General features: G+C 52.0%; 1 protein-coding gene across 18 annotated transcripts in view; it reads left to right on the top strand.

Moving 5' to 3' along the window:
• Nucleotides 1-23,026, top strand: part of Dnm1 (dynamin 1) — a 43,399-nt gene that overhangs the window by 6,247 nt on the left and 14,126 nt on the right. For 13 of the 18 annotated variants that reach the window (XR_013108517.1, XR_004606162.1, XR_013108518.1 and 10 more), the window contains exons 2-12: nucleotides 5,369-5,442; nucleotides 5,716-5,865; nucleotides 6,131-6,334; nucleotides 7,544-7,642; nucleotides 7,734-7,894; nucleotides 8,951-9,093; nucleotides 9,207-9,342; nucleotides 9,436-9,503; nucleotides 10,504-10,642; nucleotides 17,608-17,694; nucleotides 22,547-22,617. Coding sequence is in view for 12 of the 18 variants with exons in the window: in XM_076928490.1 (XP_076784605.1) it covers nucleotides 5,369-5,442; nucleotides 5,716-5,865; nucleotides 6,131-6,334; nucleotides 7,544-7,642; nucleotides 7,734-7,894; nucleotides 8,951-9,093; nucleotides 9,207-9,342; nucleotides 9,436-9,503; nucleotides 10,504-10,642; nucleotides 17,608-17,694; nucleotides 22,547-22,617 (1,332 nt within the window). In the remaining 6 variants the exon portion in view is untranslated. Of the gene's footprint in view, nucleotides 1-5,368; nucleotides 5,443-5,715; nucleotides 5,866-6,130; nucleotides 6,335-7,543; nucleotides 7,643-7,733; nucleotides 7,895-8,950; nucleotides 9,094-9,206; nucleotides 9,343-9,435; nucleotides 9,504-10,503; nucleotides 10,643-12,142; nucleotides 12,282-17,607; nucleotides 17,695-22,546; nucleotides 22,618-23,026 lie in introns of all 18 variants that reach the window. The other 5 variants (XM_076928492.1, XM_034494990.1, XM_076928493.1 and 2 more) reach the window with 1 other exon arrangement.

The raw sequence follows: 23,026 nt of genomic DNA, 5'->3' as shown, positions 1-23,026 counted from the left end.
CCACAGTTTGGCTCTCAGGGTATCATCTCAAGGGCCCCAGAACAGAGCTGCTGTGCTGAGTCCCATTTCATTGATGGGCAAGCTGAGGCTCTGAGCAGGGGCACACTCCTGGGAGTGAAACTGGAGATTTCTCCTCAAGCTGCCATGACAGGAAAATACCAATCCCGAGGCATCTGTATCAGATGTCTTGGGAGATGCCCTTGATCTGATGGCTTATAGGAGCCTGGGTGGGAGTCTAGCTGAGGGTCACGTGACTTCTGCCCTCTGAGCCTCAATTTTCCCCCTGGGAGATGGGGAAACTGATCATACTGCCCTTAGCCACCCATAAGAACAGTCAGTCCAGATAATACATTTCTTTCTTTCTTTGTTGGGGAGGGGGACAGTGGGAGAGCGTTGGGGTCAAGACAGGGTTTCGGACTCACTCTGACCAAGCTGGCCTTGAACTCACAGAGATCCACCTGCCTTTGCCTCCTGAGTGCTGGGATGAAAGGCGTGCACTACCACACCTGGTCGAGATGATAGTCTTCTTGCTGTGTGATTATGTATCATTGTCTTAAGTGCCCAATTCAGTGGGTTTTGGTGCCTTTACAGAGTTCTGCACCCATCATCAAAAACTAATTTTAGACATTTCTATCACCCCAAAGAGAAATCTCAGAATGCTGCAGATTTCAGGACTCCAGCAGAGCCTGGCTAACAGTCAGCAGCCACTAGTGCTGGTGAACTGTACGATGGCTGTCTCCGGGCTGGGACAACACCTGAGGTTTACTTCATAAAACAGTTTATGTATCTCTTGTTTTTTTTTTTTTTTTTCAAATGGAGAAAAAAATCTTTTTTTTTTCACTTGGTAGCCTAGGCTGGCCTTAAATACTCAGTGATCTACCTGCCTCTGCTTTCTCGAGTGCTGGGATTAAGGGTGTGTGCCACCACTACCGGGCTAAAAATCTTAATTTTTTAATTAGGTGGGGGAAACTATTCCTATTTTGAAAATTAAACATAACTTCCTAGTGTAATCATCTCAGAGAGGGAAAAAAGGGAAGAGGGAAGGAGGGAGAAGCATAGATGGAAAGAGAAAGAGAAAGGGGGTCTAGGAAGGCTGAATGGGAAGGTGAGGGGTCCCATCCGTCACCAACTTGCACCATGACCCTGTACAACAATTTTCTTCTTGTGACCCAGTGTCCCCTGATGTCCAGTGAGCTGTAAGTGGGCACTGGGAGAAGTCCTCACCCAACCTCAACACACTCAGCAGGGTGTCTGAGTGCCCACCTCGTGCCCCCTCAGCCTGGGTGCTGTCATATGGAGGCAGGTCCCCCCACCAGGCTCTGCATAAGCACATGAAGGGAGGCCAAAGCTAGACTGCCTGAAAGGTCGAACATCAGGTTGATATTTACTAGCTGCAGCGCGCGGGCTGCCTCAGGCCTCCTGGGTCTCCTGGGGCCCAGCGAACAGAGAAGGACTTGTTGCCCGAGGCAGCCTCACCTGCTCCCTCTGTGTTTCTTGGCTGACAAAATCTCCGTCCATCACTCCAGATCAATGCTTCGGAGGCCACCTCAGAGGTCGACCAGCTCTGCCTGGCACTTTCAGGAGCTCCGTTTGTCCTTGAAATACCTCTTGCTCTTCCAAACCACCCTTCCTCTCCTGGCCAGGCTGGAAACCCACCTCGTCCCTCCCTCTCTGGCTGATGCTTCATGTGCTATAACAGCTGTGTCTTGTCCCACTCTTAACCCCAATAAGCCCCAGAGCCATCCATTGTGCTGGTGTAGACGGATGGCCACTCGTCCACAGCCCCAGAGTAGGAGCTCCAACAGTGCCAGACCTGTCTCCTGCTGGAGCCCAAGAAAAAGAAGACAGGAGAATGGTCCCTGTCCAAATAGACAAACGTATTTCTTGTCATCATTTGTTCCCATCAGGGTCAGGAAGTCAGGACGCTCTGGCCCCCAAGCCTCGGGTGCTGGAGGAGAAGTGGGGGAGTCACTTCGGCCCATGGCCGTGGCGCTTCTTGCCTCTGTGGGTAGGGATGACCGTGCTGATTTTGTGAGGAAGTAGGTGGTGCTGGAGGTCCTGAGAGGCGTCTGTTTGGTCTCTTCTGTGCCTCAGGTTTGAAGATGTCTCTGCAGATGGCAAGTCAAGGCCTCCCTGCGAAAGGACCATCTGCTCAAAATGAGTGGGAGAGCTGGCAGGCCACCAGCCACCCTCCCATGCTGGGCTCAGCACTGGCCTGTGGTGCTAACGAGCCTGCGCACTTTCCCTAGACACCTGCTCTGCTGTCCCCTAGACCTAAGCAGGGGGTGTGATGGTGTCTCCTACCAGAGGTCGAGTCAAAGATGCTGGTCCGCCACAGACAGCCACAGTGTCCAGGTATCAGGAAAGTCACAAAGCAAGTCCTTCTAGTGTCTCCAGAGGACCTACTATGTGTCAGGTTGTCTGCACATGGCAGGGCTACTGGTCCTTTCTGTCGACCTGTGAGGCTTCCTGGGTCCTGTTCTTGTTCAGCCATTCACCGTTGCTGTGTGTCCTCATCCATCCTTGCCCTCTCTGGGCTTCACCTTCAGGACAGTGATGGGGGAGTGGAGTGCCCTCTATAGCACTTTTCCTTGCTTTCATCTTGCCTTTCATGGTGCTTCTTCAGTCAGGATTCAGAACCCAGAGGAGGTGAGGCAGAGGTTTCTATGGGGTTTCAGATTTCTTGCTGAAGTTTGGGGGTCTTCCTAGAGGAGGCTGAAGATGAGGGGCCCTTCCTTGTAGCCCATGTGGTCTTCATGTCCTGGGCATGGGCTCAGTCTTTCTGCTGAGAGGCCCCACAAACCCTTTAACAACCATGTGCCATTCCGCCATAGCTGAACACGCACTCAGAGTAAAGGAATGAGTTGAAGAGTACCAGGCAAGGGAAGGGCAGAGGTGGGATTTGAACCCACGGCCTAGACCTGGCACTGCCTCTTAACCTCTGAGGCAGACAGGCTCTGGTGAAAGAAAACATGACAGTCATACAGGATCTTGTTTATCTTGTCTGTCCTTGGAGACTTGAATCTAGCACACTGAGGAACCAGCACTTGTAACAAGCAGCCTCATGGATTCTGACTCAGGCTGAGTGGGCCTCTCTTAGCCTGGGCTCCTGATGTCACCCTGGGCCTCTGGGAGCTTGGTCTTGGCCAGTGCTGCTTATGGGCTCCAGCTCTGAGGTGGCCAGACCATAAGCTGCCATCAACCGTCTCAGGCAGGCATTGGGATCCCTACCCTCTCCGAGGCTCTCCAGAGCCCTCTATCCTCAGGCATACAGGGCTGGGTGGGCACATCTGCTCCCAGGGAGGCCTCTCAAGGAATAACTTCAGGGAAGGTCCACATCTTTGCCTGGGGGAGGGCTCTCTATGGGGAGCCCCATCCTTCCCAGCCCCTCCTGCAGTTTCCACAGCAACCACTGTTGCCATGGCTTTGCTTGGCAAGCAGCTGGTGAGGAAGAGGGTGGACCTGAGGCCCATACACCCACCAGAGCCACTGAGGAAACAAACGTGCTACCTCCACAACCCTGGAGACCCCTCAGAGGGGCGACCCTCTCCCAAGGAGTTACTGAGGAAAGGCGGGGTGATGAGGCAGGAAGTCCCCGAGGCTGGGACTCCCTCCCTCCCGGCCTGCCTGGCCAGCTCTGTCCTACCACAGGCCACACTGTTTGCTTCCTGCCTCCACCGCACACTGAGCGCCTTGGGTGGGGAGCTGGTGACTCATCACTCATCCTCACGGCCCAGCACAGGGCCTGGCACAGATCAGAGTCAATTCAATTATATAAAAAGCTAAATCTGTCTCCTTGGATGTAGGGGGTGTCAGGTCTCATGGGACGGAGGACGTTTCTAGCCTCTGGGGTCCAACAGACACTTGGGTTTGAATGTCAGACCTGGGGCTGGAGTATACACTTCAATGGCAGGGTACTTGCCTAGTATGTAGAAGAGTCTGGGTTTGAAGGCCAGCACTGGAAAACACAGGAAACAACAACAAAATCCAAACTAATAAGACAAAGTTCATGGCTCTGCTGTGTTGCCTTGAGTGAGTTGCTTCCCCTCTCTGGGCCTCAGTTGCTTCATCTATAAAGTGAGAATCTCTGTGAGAGCCTCATTTGATGAGTTGGGGATTCCCGTAGAATGCATTGAATCCCTCATGAATCCTGAGCCCTGGGCTGGCACGGTATTCGGTAGTAGATGGAAAGTACCAGCCCTGTCCTCTTGCAGATCATTAGTATGGTCAGAAGGAAATGCGTTTGCCTGGTACCTAGAAAGGATTAATGCATGCCAAGTTTCCCTCGGACCCCCAGCCGTCTCTGCTTTTCTAGAGGTGGCACAGGAGAGGGCTCCAAGAGGGGGCCTTGAACCCGAGGGCCTGTCTGTTCTCCTTGGACCCTTTGCCCCCGAGCCAGGAAGTGTTGTGAGCCCCCATTGGCTCTGGGCTGAGTCTGAGTCTCCCTGGGTCTCTTCCAGGGGCTGGCTGGCTAGATCAGTATGGTCCCTCAGGCTCTGGTCTGCTTCCCCATTTCCTGGGTTCTGAGGGATCCCATGACTGCTAATTGTGCCAGCCTGATTCCTGGAGAGGCCTCCACCCTCCAGCCAGCCCGTGGATGTCATGGGTGGGGGACTGAGACTAGCTGACAGACACTCGTCCAAAAGTTGACATCAGCAGGAAGCAAATGTTGAGTATGGCCTGTCAGGTCTCAGGGCAAGCCTATTGAGGGGGCTGCATCCATGGGGCCCAGAGGTCAGGATCTTTTACAGAGCTGAGCCCAGGCTATATCATGCCATCAGAAGATTCCTGAGACTGTTTCTCCATCTATAAAGTGGGGACAATATCTGTGTCCTCTTCCCAGGGCTAGCTTCTGGAGCCCATGAGCTGCTGCCCACAAGGCAGCTGGCATGCGGTTGGTACCAAAGAAGGCTGAGTTCTGTTCTTTGCCTCCTCCGGGCTGCGTCTGTCTCGTCTTCAACTCTAGCCCAGATGGGGCCTGGGGAAGAGGAACAGAACCATTGCCTGCTCAGAGGGACAGGGAGGAGGGCAGTTTTGCTCTGTTTTTGCTGAGATCTAACTGGCCATCAGTTACTTGGGCTATCCTGTGCTATATTCTCTCCTGGGCAGAATGACAGTGGCTGGGATGGGGGCAGGGACTTTCTCTTGGCTCAGAACTAACACGGTATATATTTGAGGGATGTCTGGGGAGTTGCTTGTCTAGCCTCTTGGCAACCTGATGCGGTTACTCAGGGGAGCCCCTCCCCTTAGTGACTTAACGTTCTCAGTAAGATGCCGTGGGACCTGGTCTTTAAGATAGGTCCTCCCTGGGTGGGAAGGCATCTGCCTTCAGATCCTGACCCTCTTCTGACCCCTAAACTCATTTCAGGGACTTCTTGCCCCGTGGATCTGGCATTGTCACCCGGCGTCCTCTGGTCCTGCAGCTGGTTAATTCTACCACAGGTTCGTGCCCCCTCCATCAGCAGCCAGGCATGGTCCCTCCCCAAGGTGAAGTCCAGCCTAGCTACTGAAGTTGTTTTCAGAGTGACTTTAGGCAAGACCATCCTCCCCTCCTTGGGCCTTGATCTAAATCTAGATAGTGGTATAAAACTGTAAGATGGAGGTAAGGCTCGCTGTGTTTGGAGGTAAAAGGTGGGTTACGGGAGAAGGATGCCACTCAGGTGGGCTTCCCAGGTCTGACGCCTCATTCCCTTCTCCTGCCGGCTTCTGGAGCAGAATATGCTGAGTTCCTGCACTGCAAGGGGAAGAAATTCACCGACTTTGAGGAGGTGCGCCTGGAGATCGAGGCTGAGACCGACCGAGTCACCGGCACCAACAAGGGCATCTCGCCAGTGCCCATAAACCTGCGGGTCTACTCGCCCCATGGTGAGGAGACCTGGCCCCGCCTCCTCCTTCCGGCTTCTTTGTTTAGCCTCGTCCCCCGGGCCAGTTTTTCTGGCCCCACACATTTCATATACTTATTGAGCATTGTGGTCCTCTGCATCCCCTAACTCACGCCTTACCTGCCTAACCCCTCCCACTTCTGGCCACGCTCACCAGTAGATGCTCTTTAAGATGGACCCTGTTCTTTAACTCGGCCCACCTAACCACGCCCATACTGTGAACCCGCCCTCTTTGCCTCTCTGTCCAGTGCTGAACCTGACTCTAGTGGACCTGCCAGGAATGACCAAGGTCCCAGTTGGGGACCAACCTCCTGACATCGAGTTCCAGATCCGGGACATGCTTATGCAGTTCGTCACTAAGGAGAACTGCCTTATCCTGGCTGTGTCCCCTGCCAACTCGGACCTGGCCAACTCTGATGCCCTCAAGATCGCCAAGGAGGTGGACCCCCAGGGTAGGTCCTTGACAGGCAGCTGATGCACAAGGCACTGCAGGGATCTAGTTTTAGTTTAGGGGGATCACTAGAGAGTCTAAGTAACGGTGGGATTGGATTTAACCTTCAGACTCATTTCAGCTGGGTATAGTGAAACCTCATCTTAATATAGAAAGTCCAGGATTGAAGCCAACACTAGCTATGCGATAAGTTTGAGGACAACTTGGGTTACATGAGCTCTCCTCTCTAAAAGCTAAAAAGGGGGCCCTCAAGGTGACTCAGTGGGAAAATGTCTCTGTTGCCAATGATGACCTGTTTTTGATCCCTGGAATCCATGTGGAAGAAGGGGAGAACTGAACACTGCAAGTTGTCTTCTGACAGAACATGTTTGTGGGGGACGGTTATACCCACACACATAGATAAGCAAATAATAAATGTGATACTTAAAAGACCTACCCCAAAGAAACATTTTATCCTGGTTGGAGATAACAGCTTACTGCTGGGGTTCTTACCTGGCATGGTGTAGTTAAAACATCATTTTGGCTAAGTGGTGACAGCGCACACCTTTAATCACAGCACTTGGAAGGTGGAGACAGGCAGATCTGTGAGTTCGAGGCCAGCCAGGGCTACTCAGAGAAAAACCATCATCATCATCATCATCATCCAATAAGACATGATTTTGGCACTAGTGTGGTAGTGCACAGTCAAGATCCTATCTCTCAGGAAGTGGAGGCACAAAGATCATAAGTTCAAGGCCAGGCCAGGCTATATACCTCAATTTAAAAAAAAAAAATTAAAAGTATTTTCTTAGCATGGGTATTTTGCCGGCTCGATGTTTGTGCATCACTTGATTGCACAGAGGCCAGAAGATGGCACTGGATCCCCTGAAACTGTTACAGACAGCTGTGAGCTGCCATGTGGGTGCTGGAAACTGAACTGGGGTCCTCTGGAAGAGCAGCCAGTGCACTTAACCACTGAGCCATCTCCCCAGCCCGCTACGTGAATCAGGTTTAAAGCCAGCTCGAGCTCCATAGCCACGTCCTCTCTGAAAGAAACGGTAACAACAACAAAAACAAAACCACTTTAGCCACTTCGGATCATGAAAGAGGGGCAGCTAGGTGGGCGAGTGTACAGGGGAGGAGGGGAGCAGTGTGGAAGGCTTGAGAATGCATGAAGTCCCCTGAGTGGGGGCTGGGGCCACTGTGACAATCCTCCTGTGTCACTTCCCAGGCCAGCGCACCATTGGGGTCATCACCAAGTTGGACCTGATGGACGAGGGCACAGATGCTCGGGATGTGCTGGAGAACAAGCTGCTTCCTCTGCGCAGAGGTGGGTGTCCCCCTCCCCGGAACTGCCTCACATCCCCACATGTCCCTTCCTGGAAGGCTGGCTGACCCTCGACCTTAACCCCGTTCCACAGGCTACATTGGCGTGGTGAACCGGAGCCAGAAGGACATAGACGGCAAGAAAGACATCACGGCCGCCTTGGCTGCCGAGCGCAAATTCTTCCTCTCCCACCCATCCTACCGCCACCTGGCTGACCGCATGGGCACACCCTACCTGCAGAAGGTCCTCAACCAGGTAGGGGGCCAGGCCAGGCCAGGGTCTGGGGAAACGGGAATAATTTAAGTACATCTTTTTTGATTGTCTGTGTTTTGGGTTTTTTTTGAAGTTTTATTTAATTTTACACATATGGCTGTGTTGTCTGTGTCTGGTGCCTGAGGAGGTATTAGCTCCTCCTGGGACTGGAGTTACCGATGGTTGTGAGGTGTCATGTGGATGCTGGGAATCGAACCTGGGCCTTCTACAAGAGTAGTCGGTGCTCTTAACTGCAGAGCTCTCCAGCTTGGTTTTCTCTGTATATCTTAAGGGTGACCGAGATAGATTAGCATCCAGTGCAGAACCACCAAGATCCAGAGAAAGGAAGCCACTCACTCCAGTTCCACAGGGAGGTAGTAACAAGCAGTTTGCTGACCTTTTCTGTCTGGGATGTGGAAGGAGATCCCCAGGACTCGCAGCATGTATAGACCAGGGTTTGTGTGAATGGTGGCACTGACTAGACATGACTGGAATGTGTTCAGCTGGACATCCTGGTCCTTTGTCAGGATCCAGTGAGGCTGATCCAAAAACCGCAAAGTAAGGTAGCTTTAAGTATGGGTCCAGATTCTTGGCTTCTGTCAGAAACCGAGCTAAGGCATGGTGATTTTAAAAGTTCCTCTCTGGAAGCACCTGCAGAGCTCCAGGCCTGCTTGCTATTGCAGGGATTCTCAGTCTGTGGGTTGCAACCTCTTTGGGGGGTTGAATGACCCTTTTACAGAGGTTGCATATCAGATATCCTGCATGTCATATGTTTATGTTACTATTCATGACAGAAGCAAAATTACAGTTGTGAAGTAGCAACAAAAATAATCTTATGGTCGGGGTCACCACAAGAGGAGGAGCTGTATTAAAGGGTGGCAGCCTCAGGAAGGTTGAGAACCACTGCCCCACAGCTTCTGGCCTGGTCCTCCTCAGCTCCACTCCGTGCCTCACCACATCCACAGAGCCTCCCGGCACCCCTCCCTCCCCATGCCTAGACCTGTGGGCATTTAGGCTTGTGACCTTGGTTTTAACCTTTTCCTTTCCCGCCACACCCAGCAACTGACCAACCACATCCGGGACACTCTGCCGGGACTTCGGAACAAGCTGCAGAGCCAGCTGCTGTCCATTGAGAAGGAGGTGGACGAGTACAAGAACTTCCGACCGGATGACCCCGCGCGCAAGACCAAGGCCCTGCTGCAGTAAGGCTCCTGGCCCCAGTCCCCAGGGCTGAACTACTGCAGCCCCTCCCACCTTCCAGGGCCCGGGGCTCCCTCCTCTGCATCCTCAGGCCACGCCCTTCTCCCCCACACAGGATGGTCCAGCAGTTTGCAGTGGACTTCGAGAAGCGCATCGAGGGTTCTGGAGACCAGATCGACACTTATGAGCTGTCAGGTGGAGCCCGCATTAACCGGATCTTCCATGAACGCTTCCCTTTTGAGCTGGTTAAGGTAGGGTTCTGCAGTCCTAGGCAGGAGGGTAGACCCTGTCTATCTCCTAGTGGCAGGGCTGACACTGACCAGCCTTCTGTCTGTTCACCACAGATGGAGTTTGATGAGAAGGAGCTGAGACGGGAGATCAGCTATGCTATCAAGAACATTCATGGCATCAGGCATGTACTGGGACCAGGGTGGGGTCTGCACCGTTAGGCAGTCTCCGGCAGGAAGGACCTGAGAGTCCTGGGTTGCTAGCCCCTTAACCCCAACTTTCTGACTCCTCGAGATCGACAGGCTCCAGCTAAGGGAGGTGGCTGGGGGCTGGGCTCTATACAGCCTTCGATCCACTAGCCTCCGTGGCTGTCCTTGGGAGAGTGGCCTGGAGGCACAGGGTACAGGTGTCCAGGGAAGCACCCTCTGGGGATGGATGCAGCTCTCCCCAGGGTGCAACAATTCTGCCCAGTGCCACCCAAGTAGCTGAGCAAAGGGTAGGGTTACTGGGTAGGGCCTGGGGTATAGCACTCAAATATTGTTCTGCCTCCCACATTCTATCCAGCCCCTCCTAAGCCACCCCTTGGTGCAGAAAGGAGGGCTGGGAGATAGAGCCTGCTGCTTAGACACCCGCCCCCCCCCCCAGGGATCCTGACTCTGACTGGCACTATGCCCATCTGACACCTCTGTGAACAAGACAGGAGAGCCCTGAGCTCCTCCTGTAGACTCCATGCTACATCTTGGCATGATATTTACAATTTGATAAGTGCGTTAGCCTAGTCAAAAAAAAAAAAAAATCATCTCCTAGTCTTAAACAAAAACAAAACAAAAAAACCCAAAAACAAAACAAACAAACACAAAACCCCTCAGTTCTCAGAATGGCTCTGAAGGAGGCCTTGGTTCTGCAATTTCCAAAGAGTCTGGGGTTATAGAACCTTTCACAGCAACACTTAAGGGAAAGCAAAAGGTACACAGGAGAGGCTCAAGCAGTCGTCTGGCCCAAGGATCACGGACAGGAAAACCTCAGGAGAACCTCCCAACCCATTGACTAGGTGGGAACACCGAGCCTTAGAAAGGGTAGTGGGAGGACCCAGGCATAAACAGGGAATGGTGAGGGACCGTGGCCTGGCACTCCTGGCAAGTTGCAGCCTGTGACACTGCCCTTCTCCTGCTCCGGGTGTTCAGAACGGGGCTCTTTACCCCAGACATGGCATTTGAAACCATCGTGAAAAAGCAGGTGAAGAAGACCCGAGAGCCGTGTCTCAAGTGTGTGGACATGGTTATCTCGGAGCTAACCAGCACGGTTAGACAGTGCACCAAGAAGGTAACAGGCAGCCCGCGGCCAGCCCCTCAGCCCTACCTCTGGCCCTTCCTGCACCGCTCAGCCAGTCCCCACATACCCCCGCCTCCTCGGTAGCATGCACAGGCCTCAGCGGGGTGGGGAAGGACCTGGACAGGGGAGCCCTCTGAGGGGGCCTCACCCACACCTTGATCCCCAGGTCTGGGGAATCAAAGAATTGGACACTAAGAGATCTCCCCTGGCTCAGAAAGAATGGTGTTTAAGCGAACCCTGGGCCCTGCCTTCCACAGATGTGGGGCTACCTTCTGAGTCTTGGGGAAGCCTCAGCCTGAGGACATGTGAGAGACGGGACCTTCTGGAGTATTGTGCAGGAACCTGGGCAGCCAGCAGAGTGCAGAGGGTCCAGGGCTGGCAGGTCCCATGTCTCCCTGTTGTCCTTCATCCCCTCCACCTTCCCACCCCTCTGTGGGGACTGTCACTCAGGCACGCCATCCCCTTCCACATTCAGCTTTCCAGGGACAGAGCTGACTCCTGCCAGGCAGCCAGACTCACAGAACTGCCCAGGGAGGCAGGGCTTGGAGGATGGTGCTCATTTCTCACAGCAGGGAAACTGAGGCTCGGGCACTAAGTAACCTACCCAGGCCGTATCTGCTCAGAAGTGGCAGAGCTGTTGCTGGAAGCTGGGGCTGTGGACTGTTAAGTCCGGTGCTCATTGGTTCCACCAGGACCCCCTCCATCGCACTGCTGCCGTGGTCCCTCTCAATCACCGCTCCTCTCTCTGTCTCCTCGCCTCTTCTCTTGCTTTCTGTCTTTCGGAGCTGAATTCCCACAGGCCTGTTAGGAGGAGAGGCAAGGGATGCCCCTTGAGGAGGAAGGAAGGAGCAGGAGCAGGCAAGGTCAGAGTGGAGGTTGGGAGTGTTGGCTGCTGCGCGAAGCTCCAGGAAGCTTCGCCTGTATCATAAACTGTGCAAGTGGGCAGTGCACAGCCTAGGCGGCCAAGCACCCTAGCAGAGGTAGCTGATAGGGGCTGGGCTTTTGAGTCTGGCTGAAGCAATTCAGGGACACTCAAAAGCCTAGACTTGCACAGGATGTGTGGCCAGGGCCTGGTCTGGATCAGGTCCTTAGGAGGACCAAAGGGGCACCAGAAAAGAGCAAGGGGGGAGGATTGTTAAGGGGGCATCCCTGGGGCACAGGATCTGAATTGGAAAGGGCTCTCTCAGAACAGGGGTTTGGTCCCTTACACCTTTGGCCATAACCCCAGAGCCCTGGGGGAGGGGGTGCCTGACAGCACCTGGCAGGTGCAACACTAGGGGTGGTGGGGGGCTGGGTCCCACGCTCACGGTGTCTTCTGTTCTCTCTCTTTCTCTCTTTCTTTGTTGGTGTCTCTCTCTTCCCCCCATGCCTGGCCATCCTCACCTACCCTTGAGCCCGGCCGCTTGGCTTTCACTCCCATCCTCGTCCCCTCTGCCCACCCGGCTGCTCCCCTTCCTGCCCCCTCCTCTCCCTCCTCCTCCTCGGGTGCAGGACGGGCCTCTTCACACCTGACCTCGCTTTTGAAGCCACAGTGAAAAAGCAGGTGCAGAAGCTCAAAGAGCCCAGTATCAAGTGTGTGGACATGGTAGTCAGTGAGCTCACGTCCACCATCAGAAAGTGTAGTGAAAAGGTACGGCGGCCGCCTGGGAGGGGCTGGGCCCGGCCGGCACCACATCCCAGTGGTTACGGCTTGCCATGGGCAGAACCATCTGCCCAGCAGATGTGATGGCCTCTTAGCTCCCCGTTGGAACCCAGGCAGTCCCCGGCCTGAGATTTCCCGCCATCTTATAACCCTGGGGCTGCCTTCAATCAGGATCCTGCCAGACCCTTGTCCCTGCCAGAGGGCTATACCCCACCCCATGTTTCTCCGTTCCATCGGTAAGGATGACTGTACAGTGGTAACCATGGTGATGACAGGGGTTGCCGATAGTTTACTGAGCAGCTACTATGTGCTTCAGTGGGCCGAGTGCTGACCCTTACTATGGGACTTAATTCTCTCAACAACTCTGAGCAGCAGGTAGCATCATTATTCATGTAACCAGACAGATCTCAGGAAAAGCAGAGTGCGACTCAGCTGGAGGAAGGTCCAGTCAGGACCTCTTGGGACAGGAAAGCCAATCCCGGGACCTCAAAACCAACTTGCCCTAAAGCGTATTAGATTGTTTAGTGGCAGCACTCTGCTGTTTAAGTCAGGCATGGGCAGCCTCTTTTGGGTGGCAGTGACCTTTTCATGTCTTTTTCTCTATCTGTCCACTTGTGGTCATTTTGAGGACTTTTAGCCAGGCTGTCCAAAATAGCACTTGCTCTCAGCATGCAGAAGGGGACCCACTGGCAGCGGGAACTTTGCCAGGATCCTCATACTGTCCCTGAATCTGATGATGTCCGTTGAGCTGAGGTGTATGTGTGGGGCACACGTCTGCCTTAACTTCAAGGTTCTAGTGAGCATCACCCGATATCTCTGGGCCTTACTCTGGGGAGTCCCTGTGTCTTGGTTCACGGGCTCTCTGTCTGTTGGGCTCAGTCCATAGCAGAAATGGTTCCAGGTCTCTATAAGGGCACTGAGCATGGTCCAGCACTTGTGTTTCATTTTGTTCTCTTCTTTCCCCTCCCATCTTCTGTCCTTCTCTCCCCTTCCCCCTTCCCCTCCCTCTTCCTCTGGTTTGTTTGTTTGGTTTTTTTGTTTGTTTGTTTTGTTTTTTGCTTTGTTTTGTTTATTTTTGAGACATAGACTCACTCTCTTGCCTAGGCTAGCCTAGAATCTACTATGTAGGCCAGGCTGACCTGACTTCATGGCAGTCCTTCTGTCTCAGTCCACTGAGAGGTAGCAGGAAAGACATGAGCCACTACACCCTCCTTGAAAACATCCGTATTTCTGGCCAGATGGTTCAGTGAGTAAAGCTGTCACTGTGCGTGTGTGCCCCCCCACACACCATACACACACCATACACACACACACACACACACACACACACACACACACGCACGATATTAATAAAACTACTTATTTAAAAAAAAAAAAAACTTCCCTGTTATAGCATGATGGGCTTGTGTGTCTTAACCGTGTGGACATTGGTCCTTTATACTGTGTCCTTGTTCTACACACGCTCTCAGTGGAATCATTACCTAGCCTCAAGAAACAGTTTGTTTGTTTGTTTGTTTGTTTGTTTGTTTGTTTTTCTGAGACAGGGCATCTCTGTGTAGCTCTGTCTGTCCTAGAACTCACTCTGTAGACCAGGCTGGCCTCGAACTCAGAGATTTACCTGCCTCTGCCTCTCTGAGATTAAAGGTGTGCGCCACCACCTCCTGGCCCTATATAATAATTTTTTAAAAGTTTTATTTATTTGAGTACATTGTTGCTGTCACACATACACACCAGAAGAGGGCATCAGATCCCATTACAGATGGTTGTGAGTCACCATGTGGTTGTTGGGAATTGAACTCAGAACCTCTGGAAGAGCAGTCAGTGCTCCTAACCGCTGAGTCACCTCTCCAGCCCTATATAATAATTTTTAGTGGTGTCACCAAAGGCCATTAAATGGATTTGTCTATTTGCCCGTTATTGAACATTTGATTTTAAAACACATCATGAAGAAACAAGAGTTGGGGAGATGGCTCAGTTGGTAAAGTTGCCTCATAAGCAGGAGGACCTGAGTTCAATTCCCAGTGCCCACATAGAATGCCAGCTGCAGTAACACGTGTGGTCCCAGAACTGGCAAGGCAGACTGGCAGAGCCCTGGAGCCTGCTGGCTCACCAGCCTCCCCAAATCTTGGTTCCAGGGTTAGTTAGAGATTCCGTCTCAGATACAGGGTGGAGAAGGGACATTGATATCCGGCCTCCATGGGAATACGTACACGTTCATGTGCACATGCCCAAACCAACACGCAGCTAATGCATTTCTCTGCATTTGAGGATGCATTACGCTCCTTTCTTCTTCCTTAGGATAGATTGCTAGAAGACTGATTGCTAGGCACCAACGGCCCAAAGCTGCAGAATGCTTTGCTGAGCCGCATTCCTTGGGAAAGCCGTCATAAAAAAAAAAAAAAAAAAAAAAGCTCTATAGGCCCATGGAAAGGCAATCAATAGGTCACAGTGGAAGACGACTGGGACTATTGAAAGGGCAGTTGAGTGTGGTTGTTCACGCCTGCAATCCCAGGAGAATCGTGAGTTCAAGGTCACCCTCTGCTACATAGTTAGAGGCCAGCCTGGGCAATGTGAGATCCTGTCTCAAAAGAAAAGAGGCAAGACAGGCCCGTGTGCTTCTGTCCACATGTCCCTCTATGATTTAAAGGGAGCCGTATGCTGTCTGATGGAAAACATATTGCAGAAAATAATGTCTGTAGCATTTGGGGGAGAAAATTGATAAGTACCAAGTCCTAACATCGGAAGTCCTATTTACCCAAGGCTAACCACGGTTTTGAATGAGAGAAAGGAACAGGGCTGTTCCCGTTTCACACCGAAGTCTTCTGTGGTTAGTGAGATAGTTCCTGTGAGCCAGAAGCTTGCTTTACAGAGATCTTAAGGGAGAACCATATGATTTAACTTCAGGGGTTAGTTTTCTTTATATGGCAAAATCCATTCATGTTTGTTTGTTTGTTTGTTTGTTTGTTTGTTTTTAATACCAGTGGGTTTTTGTTTGTTTGTTTTCTTTTTTGTTTTGTTTTGTTTTGGAGACAGGGCTTCTCTGTGTAGCCCTGGCTGTCCTGGAACTCACTCTGTAGACCAGGCTGGCCTTGAACTCAGAAATCCGCCTGCCTCTGCTTCCCAAGTGCTGGGATTAAAGGCGTGCGCCACCACTGCTGAATACCTGTTTTCTAAGCCACTCCTGTCAAGAGTTGGGTGTCATTACTCACCCTGCTGGGATTGGATGAGTTTTATTTTATTTTATTTTATTTTATTTTACTTCTTTGCACATAGCTGAGAGTGGCTTTCTAGGTTTAGGATAAGAAGGAAAGCACCCAGGAGTTAGTGCTCTGAAGCTACCTAGCAAGGCTGGCTGTGAACCCAGAACTCAATTATGCCTTGAAGTTCCATTCCTAACCTCTAAGCCAGTGGGCTGCATGCAGGCTGGCTACTCCTCTCAGCCAAGGATGGAGAGAGAAAAAAGTTCCATTTTAAAATTGGTTAAAAGTCCTGGAGGCAGGCGCTCCAAGGCGGCAGCCAGAATGGAAAAAGAGGCTGGAAAGAGCAGAATTTCCTGAGGGGGCTGAGGCAGCCCTGTCCATATGGGACACGTGGAAAACTTGAGAAATGTAGATGCAGGCTCAGAGCAGGGAGCTGGCAGCACTCTTGCGGCTCCACCCCATCCCTGCCCTGAGAGGGAGCCTTGGATCACCCCAAAGGCCTGGGTAACTGTGACTCAGCCCCAAATTTCTGTCCAGGCTCAGAGGCGTCATACAAAAAAAAAACCTCACAGAGCGGCAGACCCCACCAGCTAGTGTTTTTCTGAGCCCTGGGGCTCAGGCTGGTCCTCCTAAGTCACTGTGCTAGGCTGCCTCAACTACAGCCACGAAGGCTGGATGCTGCCCTTCCCTGAGCTCCGCTCTCTTCTTCATCCTCCTCCCAACCCCGACAGTCCCTCGTGACCCTCATATTGCTCTTAGAATCAGGCACAGAATCCCTGGACATCGTCCCACAGGAAGCTCTGAGAGTCTTGACCCAGGACAGGAAGAAAAGCAGGACCAGGAGCCTGTCTAAGTTGGGGGTTAATGACTCTGGGTTTCGAAAGGGTGGTCCTAGTGGGCGAGCTTCACCTTCAAAAACACACCGAGGAGCCCCATCTAACAGCTGGTTCCAAGCCAGAAGATTGAGGAGCCTCTGCCTGTTCACCGGGCAAGGAGGGCAAAGACATGCATCTTCCATCCATCTCCTCATCCCTCCGACATGCCCTCTTTGAGCACTGCTGGTGCCCAGCCCTGCCACAGCCCTGGGGGACAATTACTACTCAGCCAGAGGAGAGAGACTGAGGTAGCATAGGGAGGCCCCAGACTCAGCTCTCAGTCCTCAAGCCGGACAGGCTTTCTAGAAGAGCCGGCACGTAAGAGTCTGATAACAGGCTGAGCTGAGAACAGAGTTCCTAGGAGTTCAAGGTCATCCTTGGCTACACAGAATGCTGTAGGGACTACTAAGTCTGCTAAGTTTTGGAACTGGGCAGGCGTAGCTGGAGATGATGGTGGTAGAGAGAGGCGTGCCAAGGGAGACAGAACGGGGTGGATTATACCAAGTGGGCCCAGGGCCAGCCAGGCCCCCCGCGGGGTACTGCTCATGCTGCTGACGCCCCATCTCTGCATGTCCCTGTGTCCTTGCATGCCTGTGTCCTGTAGCTTCTGCATGTCCTCTAGTGTGACAGCTGTCATTCCCTGTAACTCCTTCTTCCCCAGCTCTGGCAAGGAGTGTTGCCTGTCCCCAGCCTGACTCAGGAGGTCAACTGGCACCATGGGCCTCCCCTTCCCCAGTTTCTCCCAGATAGGTCTCTGGAGGCTCTTCTTTGCTAATTTCTCACCTGTCTGTCATTCAGAGCCTTTAGGAAAGCAAGAGGTAACCCTAAGGGTCAGTGAATGCCTTGGGAGAGAAGGATGCCTCCTCAAAGGCTTCTGTCTGCCTGGCTGGTCTTCGGGACGGCCATGTCAAGATGGCAGCTCCCTCAGCCTGGCTCTTTCTCTACTTCTCCCCCTGGAGACTGCCTTTTGCCCACTGAAATTGCCCAGGTGGGATAGTAAAGATAGCGGAACCGGGAATACCCTTGAATTGCCATTTAGAATGCACACTTAGGTGGGAGCAGCCATGATTCGGTGCCATCAGCTTCCTGGGGCCCCAGGGCTCTCTTCTTGGCCTGGTTGGTGTTCCTATGTGTACCACCCACCCTGTGCTCCGAAGTCCCTGTACTCAGGTGGGGTTTGGGTGCCTAATGCCCCAGGCCCTGTGTGTACCTGGCTCTCTCTCTCCTGCCCTTCTCCAGCTCCAGCAATACCCGCGTCTGCGGGAGGAGATGGAGCGAATCGTGACCACCCACATCCGGGAACGTGAGGGGCGCACCAAGGAGCAGGTGAGCACACAGCCTCCGTCTCCTTTCCTCTTTTCAAGATCACTTTCTCATCCTCTCTGCTTCCTGATGGGACGATTGGTTCACGCAAAGTGGATCGTTGTGGCCATTTTGCTGTTAACCACTGAGCCATCTCTCCTGCCCCTTTTGTGGCCATTTCGAAGGGCACAGTTTAGCAGTTCTGAGTTTGCTCGACACCATGGTACCATCGCCACCACCCACAGAAAGCTTCGTGCCTTGCAATGTTGACTTTGTGCTTGTCATAAACAGTCCCCTTGCAGCCCCTGACAGCCCCCTTTCTTTTGAATTTATCTAGGCTCCTGTGGTAAGTGAAATCATACAGTATTTCAATCCTTTGGTGCCTGGTTTATTTCACTTAGCCTTTAAGGTTTATCCAAAATATTGCAGTATCTATTCTGTAGATTATATACTGTGTCTTTGTTTATCTATTACAGTCTTTTCCATCTTAAGTTTCTTCCGTGCATAGGTGTTTTGCCTGTGCGGATGTTTGTGTATCATTTTTGTGCCTGGTGCCTGGGAGGCCAGAAAATGGCACTGGATCTCTGGGTCTGGAGTTACAGGTATTTGTGAGCCTCCATGTGGTTGCTGGGAATTGAGCCAGGGTCCTCTGGAAGAGCAGCCAGTGCTCTTGATCACCGAGCCATCTCCCGCAGCCCCTCTCTGCCATCCTCTGGCTGTTGTGTATGCTCCTGGTAATAAATACGGCTGGCCAAATACTTCCTCAGGTCCCTGCTTGCAATTCTTTGGGGTCTACACTCAGAAGTGGAATTGGTGGATCACATGGTGATGTCACCTACCATGTTTTTACTAGTTGTCCTGGGAACTGCATGCAGGGCCAAGCACCTGCACCTGCTGAGCACACAGGCTACCACTGAACTGCATCCCGGTCGACCCCATTTAGTTAGTTATTTGAGAACCTCCATGCTAATTACACCCTTTACATTCTCATTCTCTCTCTCTCTCTCTCTCTCTCTCTCTCTCTCTCTCTCTCTCTTTCTCTCTCTCTCTCTGTGTGTGTCTTTTCTCCTTCCATTTCTTGTTCTTTTTGCTCCTTTCTCCCTCCCTTCCTCCATCCCTCCCTCCCTTCCTTCATCCCTCCCTCCCTTCCCATCTGCCCTCCACCCCCTAACTGAAATCTCACTATGTAGCATAAGCTGGCCACAAACCCATGACCCTCCAGCCTCATCCTCTGAGTACTCCACATGCACCCCTGCGCCCAGATTCTAGACCCTTCATTTTTCTTTGTCTGGCTGGCATCCTTGGCTTCCTGGCAGTCTGTGCAGTCACCCCTGAGGCTGTCCTCTGTTTGCCGTGTCTCTGACAGTCTGTGCGGTCATCCCCTGAGGCCGTCCTCTGTTTGCCATGTCTCTGACTGGCCTTAGGCCCTCACCGCCGCTGATCCTTTTGCATGTCTGTTTCTGGAATATTCATTCATTCACAAATTTAGACACCAGATGTTGTCTTTGGGACTGGAAGAGCAGAGATATTGGGGCCAATATTAGACCTCCTGAGGCTCAGAACAGGGTCTCACTATGTAGCCTATAACTCACTCTGTAGACCAGGCTAGCCTCAAACTTAGAGAAATCCACCCACCTCTGCCTCCCGAGTGCTGGGATTAAAGGCGTGTGCTACTTGCCTCCTCTTTGATTGTCTGTCACCTCTCTAAACCCATCTTGGTGCCCCAGCTTCCTGCTGTCCCATCCCACCCCGTCCTCAGTGTTCCTTCTCCACAATGCTGTATTCCTGGTCACTTATGTTCTTCTCGTCTATGCTTTTAAGTCCTTATTATGCCAGGTGCCGTTATGAACAACTGTGCTCCCGGGTTCCTGAGGGGGAGGGGCAAAGAGGATGAAAAGCTTGAGGCCAACCTGGGCAATGTACAGAGACCCCGATTCAAAACAAACAAACAAAAAACAAAACAACACCAAAAAAGAATAAAAGAAAAGAAACCAGGCAGGGCCAGCGGTGAGACATTTGCTATGCAAGTGTGAGACTGCAAGTTTGAACCCTTAGCACCCATGGGAAGCCAGGTGTGACCGTGCACACCTGGGATCCCAGGGCTCCTGCTGCAAGATGGAAGGCAAGTGACAGAAGAAACCTGGGCATCATGGTGCACGCCTTTAATCCCAGAATTTGAGAGAGAACTTGGGAGGCAGAGTCAGGAGGGTCTCTCTGAATTTGAGGCCAGATTGGTCTACACAGCGAGTCCCAGGACAGCCAGGACTACATAGTGGGACTCTGTCTTGACAACTTGAGAGAGGGGGGGGGGGGGGAGGGAGAAGCCCAGGAAGCCCAAGGTCCAGCTAGCTTGGTGATTGCAATGGTAAATAGCGAGACCTTGTCTCAAACAAGGTAGAAGGCAAACCCAACAGTCGATGTTATTACCTCACCTCCATGTGCACACGTGGCATACACACCGCTCTCACCCACGTGTACCCACAAATCACTTCAGTGGGATGATGCACAGCATCCCACCTCCCTCACCCCTCCTTCTTCTCTCCCTCCAACCTTCCCCCAGCTGTAAGTTGTGTGCATGTGTCCATTCATGCGTGCCTGTTAGGACTCACATAGCCTGGGCAACTTTGAATTCACCATGTAGCAGAGGATAAACTTGAAGTCCTGCTTCCCCTGCCTCCTCCCCTCTGAACGCTCAGATTATAGAAATGAGCCACCATGCCTGCTTTATGTGGTGTTAGAGATTGAAGCCAGGGCTTCCTGTGTGCTAGGCAAGGACTGTCACCTGAGCCACACCTCCACCTTCTGCTCTACCTCCAGAAACCATATTCTTCTGGTGAATCGTGTCTTTCTCTCAACAGCAGTCACACTATTGAACTATTGGATATCTCTGACATGCTAAACAAGTGACTCACTCCAGTGTAATTTGTGTTTGCCAGTCCTTCGGAGGCAGAAATGCTTCCTCGGCAGAAGGTCAGCCTCAGGAAGTACAGGCCCCAGCTCACAGGAAGGGAAGAAGAGGACTTAGGGGTGGACCTAGCAGTCACTTTCATCAAGACTCAAGGCAGGACATGGTGGCACCTGCCTGGAACCCTAGCTCTCTGGAGGTGGAGGCAGAAAGATCAGGCTTTCAAAGCTATCCTCAGCTAAGTAGAGTTTGAAGCCAGACTTGGGCTATAGAAGACCTGTCTCATAGACCTAACAAACCAAACAAACTAAAACAAAATACTCAAATATCAAGTATCTCACACTTCAAAATTTGTAGTGTGTGTAGATTCCCCCACCGCAGCCTAGAATTTTCCTATGCTTTTGAACATCTATAGAGTCTTTCATTGTTGGGCCACCTGATCTATTTCACTTTCTAACGGTCATTGCCCTGTTCCCAAATTTCTTCCATTACAAATTATACCACAGCCAAGCATGTTTACATAAGCCTGTTGTCCTTGGTAATGGGAAGACTGAGGTCAGAGGAACGCTTACACCCCAGAGTTCAAGACTAGCCTGGGCAGTGACCAAAGGAATCTTATCTCAGAGAGAGAAGGCGGGGAAGGGAGGGGAAGAGGGAGAGGGAGAGGGAGAGGGGGAGGGGGGAGAGGGGGACGGAGAGGAAAGGGGGAGGGAGGGGAGGGAGGGGAGAGAGGGAGAGAGGGGGAGAGGGAGGGAGAGAGGGAGAGAGGGGAGAGGGAGGGAGAGAGGGGGAGAGGGAGGGAGGGAGGGAGGGAGGGAGGGAGGGAGAGAGGGAGAGAGGGAGAGAGGGAGAGAGGGAGAGAGGGAGAGAGGGAGAGAGGGAGAGAGGGAGAGAGGAAGGGGGAGAGGGAGAGGGAGAGGGAGAGGGGGAGGGGGGAGAGGGGGACGGAGAGGAAAGGGGGAGGGAGGGGAGGGAGGGGAGGGAGGGGAGGGAGGGGAGAGAGGGAGAGAGGGGGAGAGGGAGGGAGAGAGGGAGAGAGGGGGAGAGGGAGGGAGAGAGGGAGGAAGGGAGGGAGGGAGGGAGAGAGGGAGAGAGGGAGAGAGGGAGAGAGGGAGAGAGGGAGAGAGGAAGGAGGAGAGGGAGAGGGAGAGGGAGAGGGAGAGGGAGGAAGGAAGAGAAGACTTATAGCATTGGGGCTGGGGTGATGGCTCAGAGGTTGAGGTTAAGAGCCCTGGATGCTCTTAGAGCAAACCAGGGTTCAGTTCCCAGCACCCACATGGCTGCTTACAACCACCTGTAACTCCAGTTTTAGGTGATCAGACACCCTCTTCTGGCCTTTGTGGGCACTGTATGTATGTGGTGCACATACAGATATGCAGACAAAACATCCATATGCACAACCTAAATAATAATTCATATAAGTGACACAGTTTCGTCTTCTACGCACACGCTGTCCTAACCCTGACTAACACTTATTATTCGTTAGGGTTAAGAAAGATCTTATTTGCTGAGTTGTGACGGCACACGCCTTTAATCACAGCACTTGAGAGTCCAGCCTGGTCTACACAAGGAGTTCCAGGACAGCCAGGGCTACACAAAGAAACCCTGTCTCTAGGGGGAAAAAAGGAAGGATATCACTGTGTTGACTAAGAGCTCTTTATGAACAAGGGTGGACAATTTTTGCATATTTTAAAACTGTTTTTATTAGTGTATATTAATTATATATAATAATTACTTCAGCTCTGCACTCTCTTGGTGGCTGTTTGCATGTCTTCTGTGAAATACCTACTCATGTTTGTCGACCGTTTTGACCTGTTTTCTTTTGTCTTTCAGTTATTGACTGTAGGGACGTTTTATTTATTATGGATCCTAACTTTCTAAATATACTGAAAGTATCTCTCTCCTAGCTGGTCTTCATTCTTAAACTCTGTCATCTTTTCTATTTGCTCACCAACTCATGGACCCTCGAAGGTCATGCTTCTCATCGACATTGAACTGGCTTACATGAACACCAACCATGAAGACTTCATAGGCTTTGCCAAGTGAGTGCTCCCACGGGTGACCCTTTGTGTGTGTGCATGCACATATGCACGAATATGTGCAACATGTGTGTATGCAGATCCCAGTGCTGCCCACTTAACCCTCTAAGTTCTGGGACTGGAGAGGTGGCTCAGAGGTTAAGAGCACTGACTGCTTTTCCAGAGGTCCTGAGCTCAATTCCCAGCAACCACATGGTGGCTCACAACCATCTATAATGGGATCCAGTGCCTTCATCTGGTGTGTCTGAAAACATCAAGTGTGCTCATATACAATAAATAAATAAATCTTTAAAAAAGAAAAAACAAACAAACAAACAAACAAACAAAAAAACCTTCTAAGTCCTGTGCCCTATGAGCTGTGAGCAGTGGAGTTGGGCCTCTTGAGAGAAGTTTTGAGACTTCTCCCCTCTCT

Source organism: Arvicanthis niloticus, chromosome 2 (genome assembly GCF_011762505.2).
Source record: "Arvicanthis niloticus isolate mArvNil1 chromosome 2, mArvNil1.pat.X, whole genome shotgun sequence".
Classification (NCBI taxonomy): domain Eukaryota; kingdom Metazoa; phylum Chordata; class Mammalia; order Rodentia; family Muridae; genus Arvicanthis; species Arvicanthis niloticus.
Note: the sequence above shows the minus strand (reverse complement) of the source record. Positions and strands in the feature narration are given on the sequence as shown.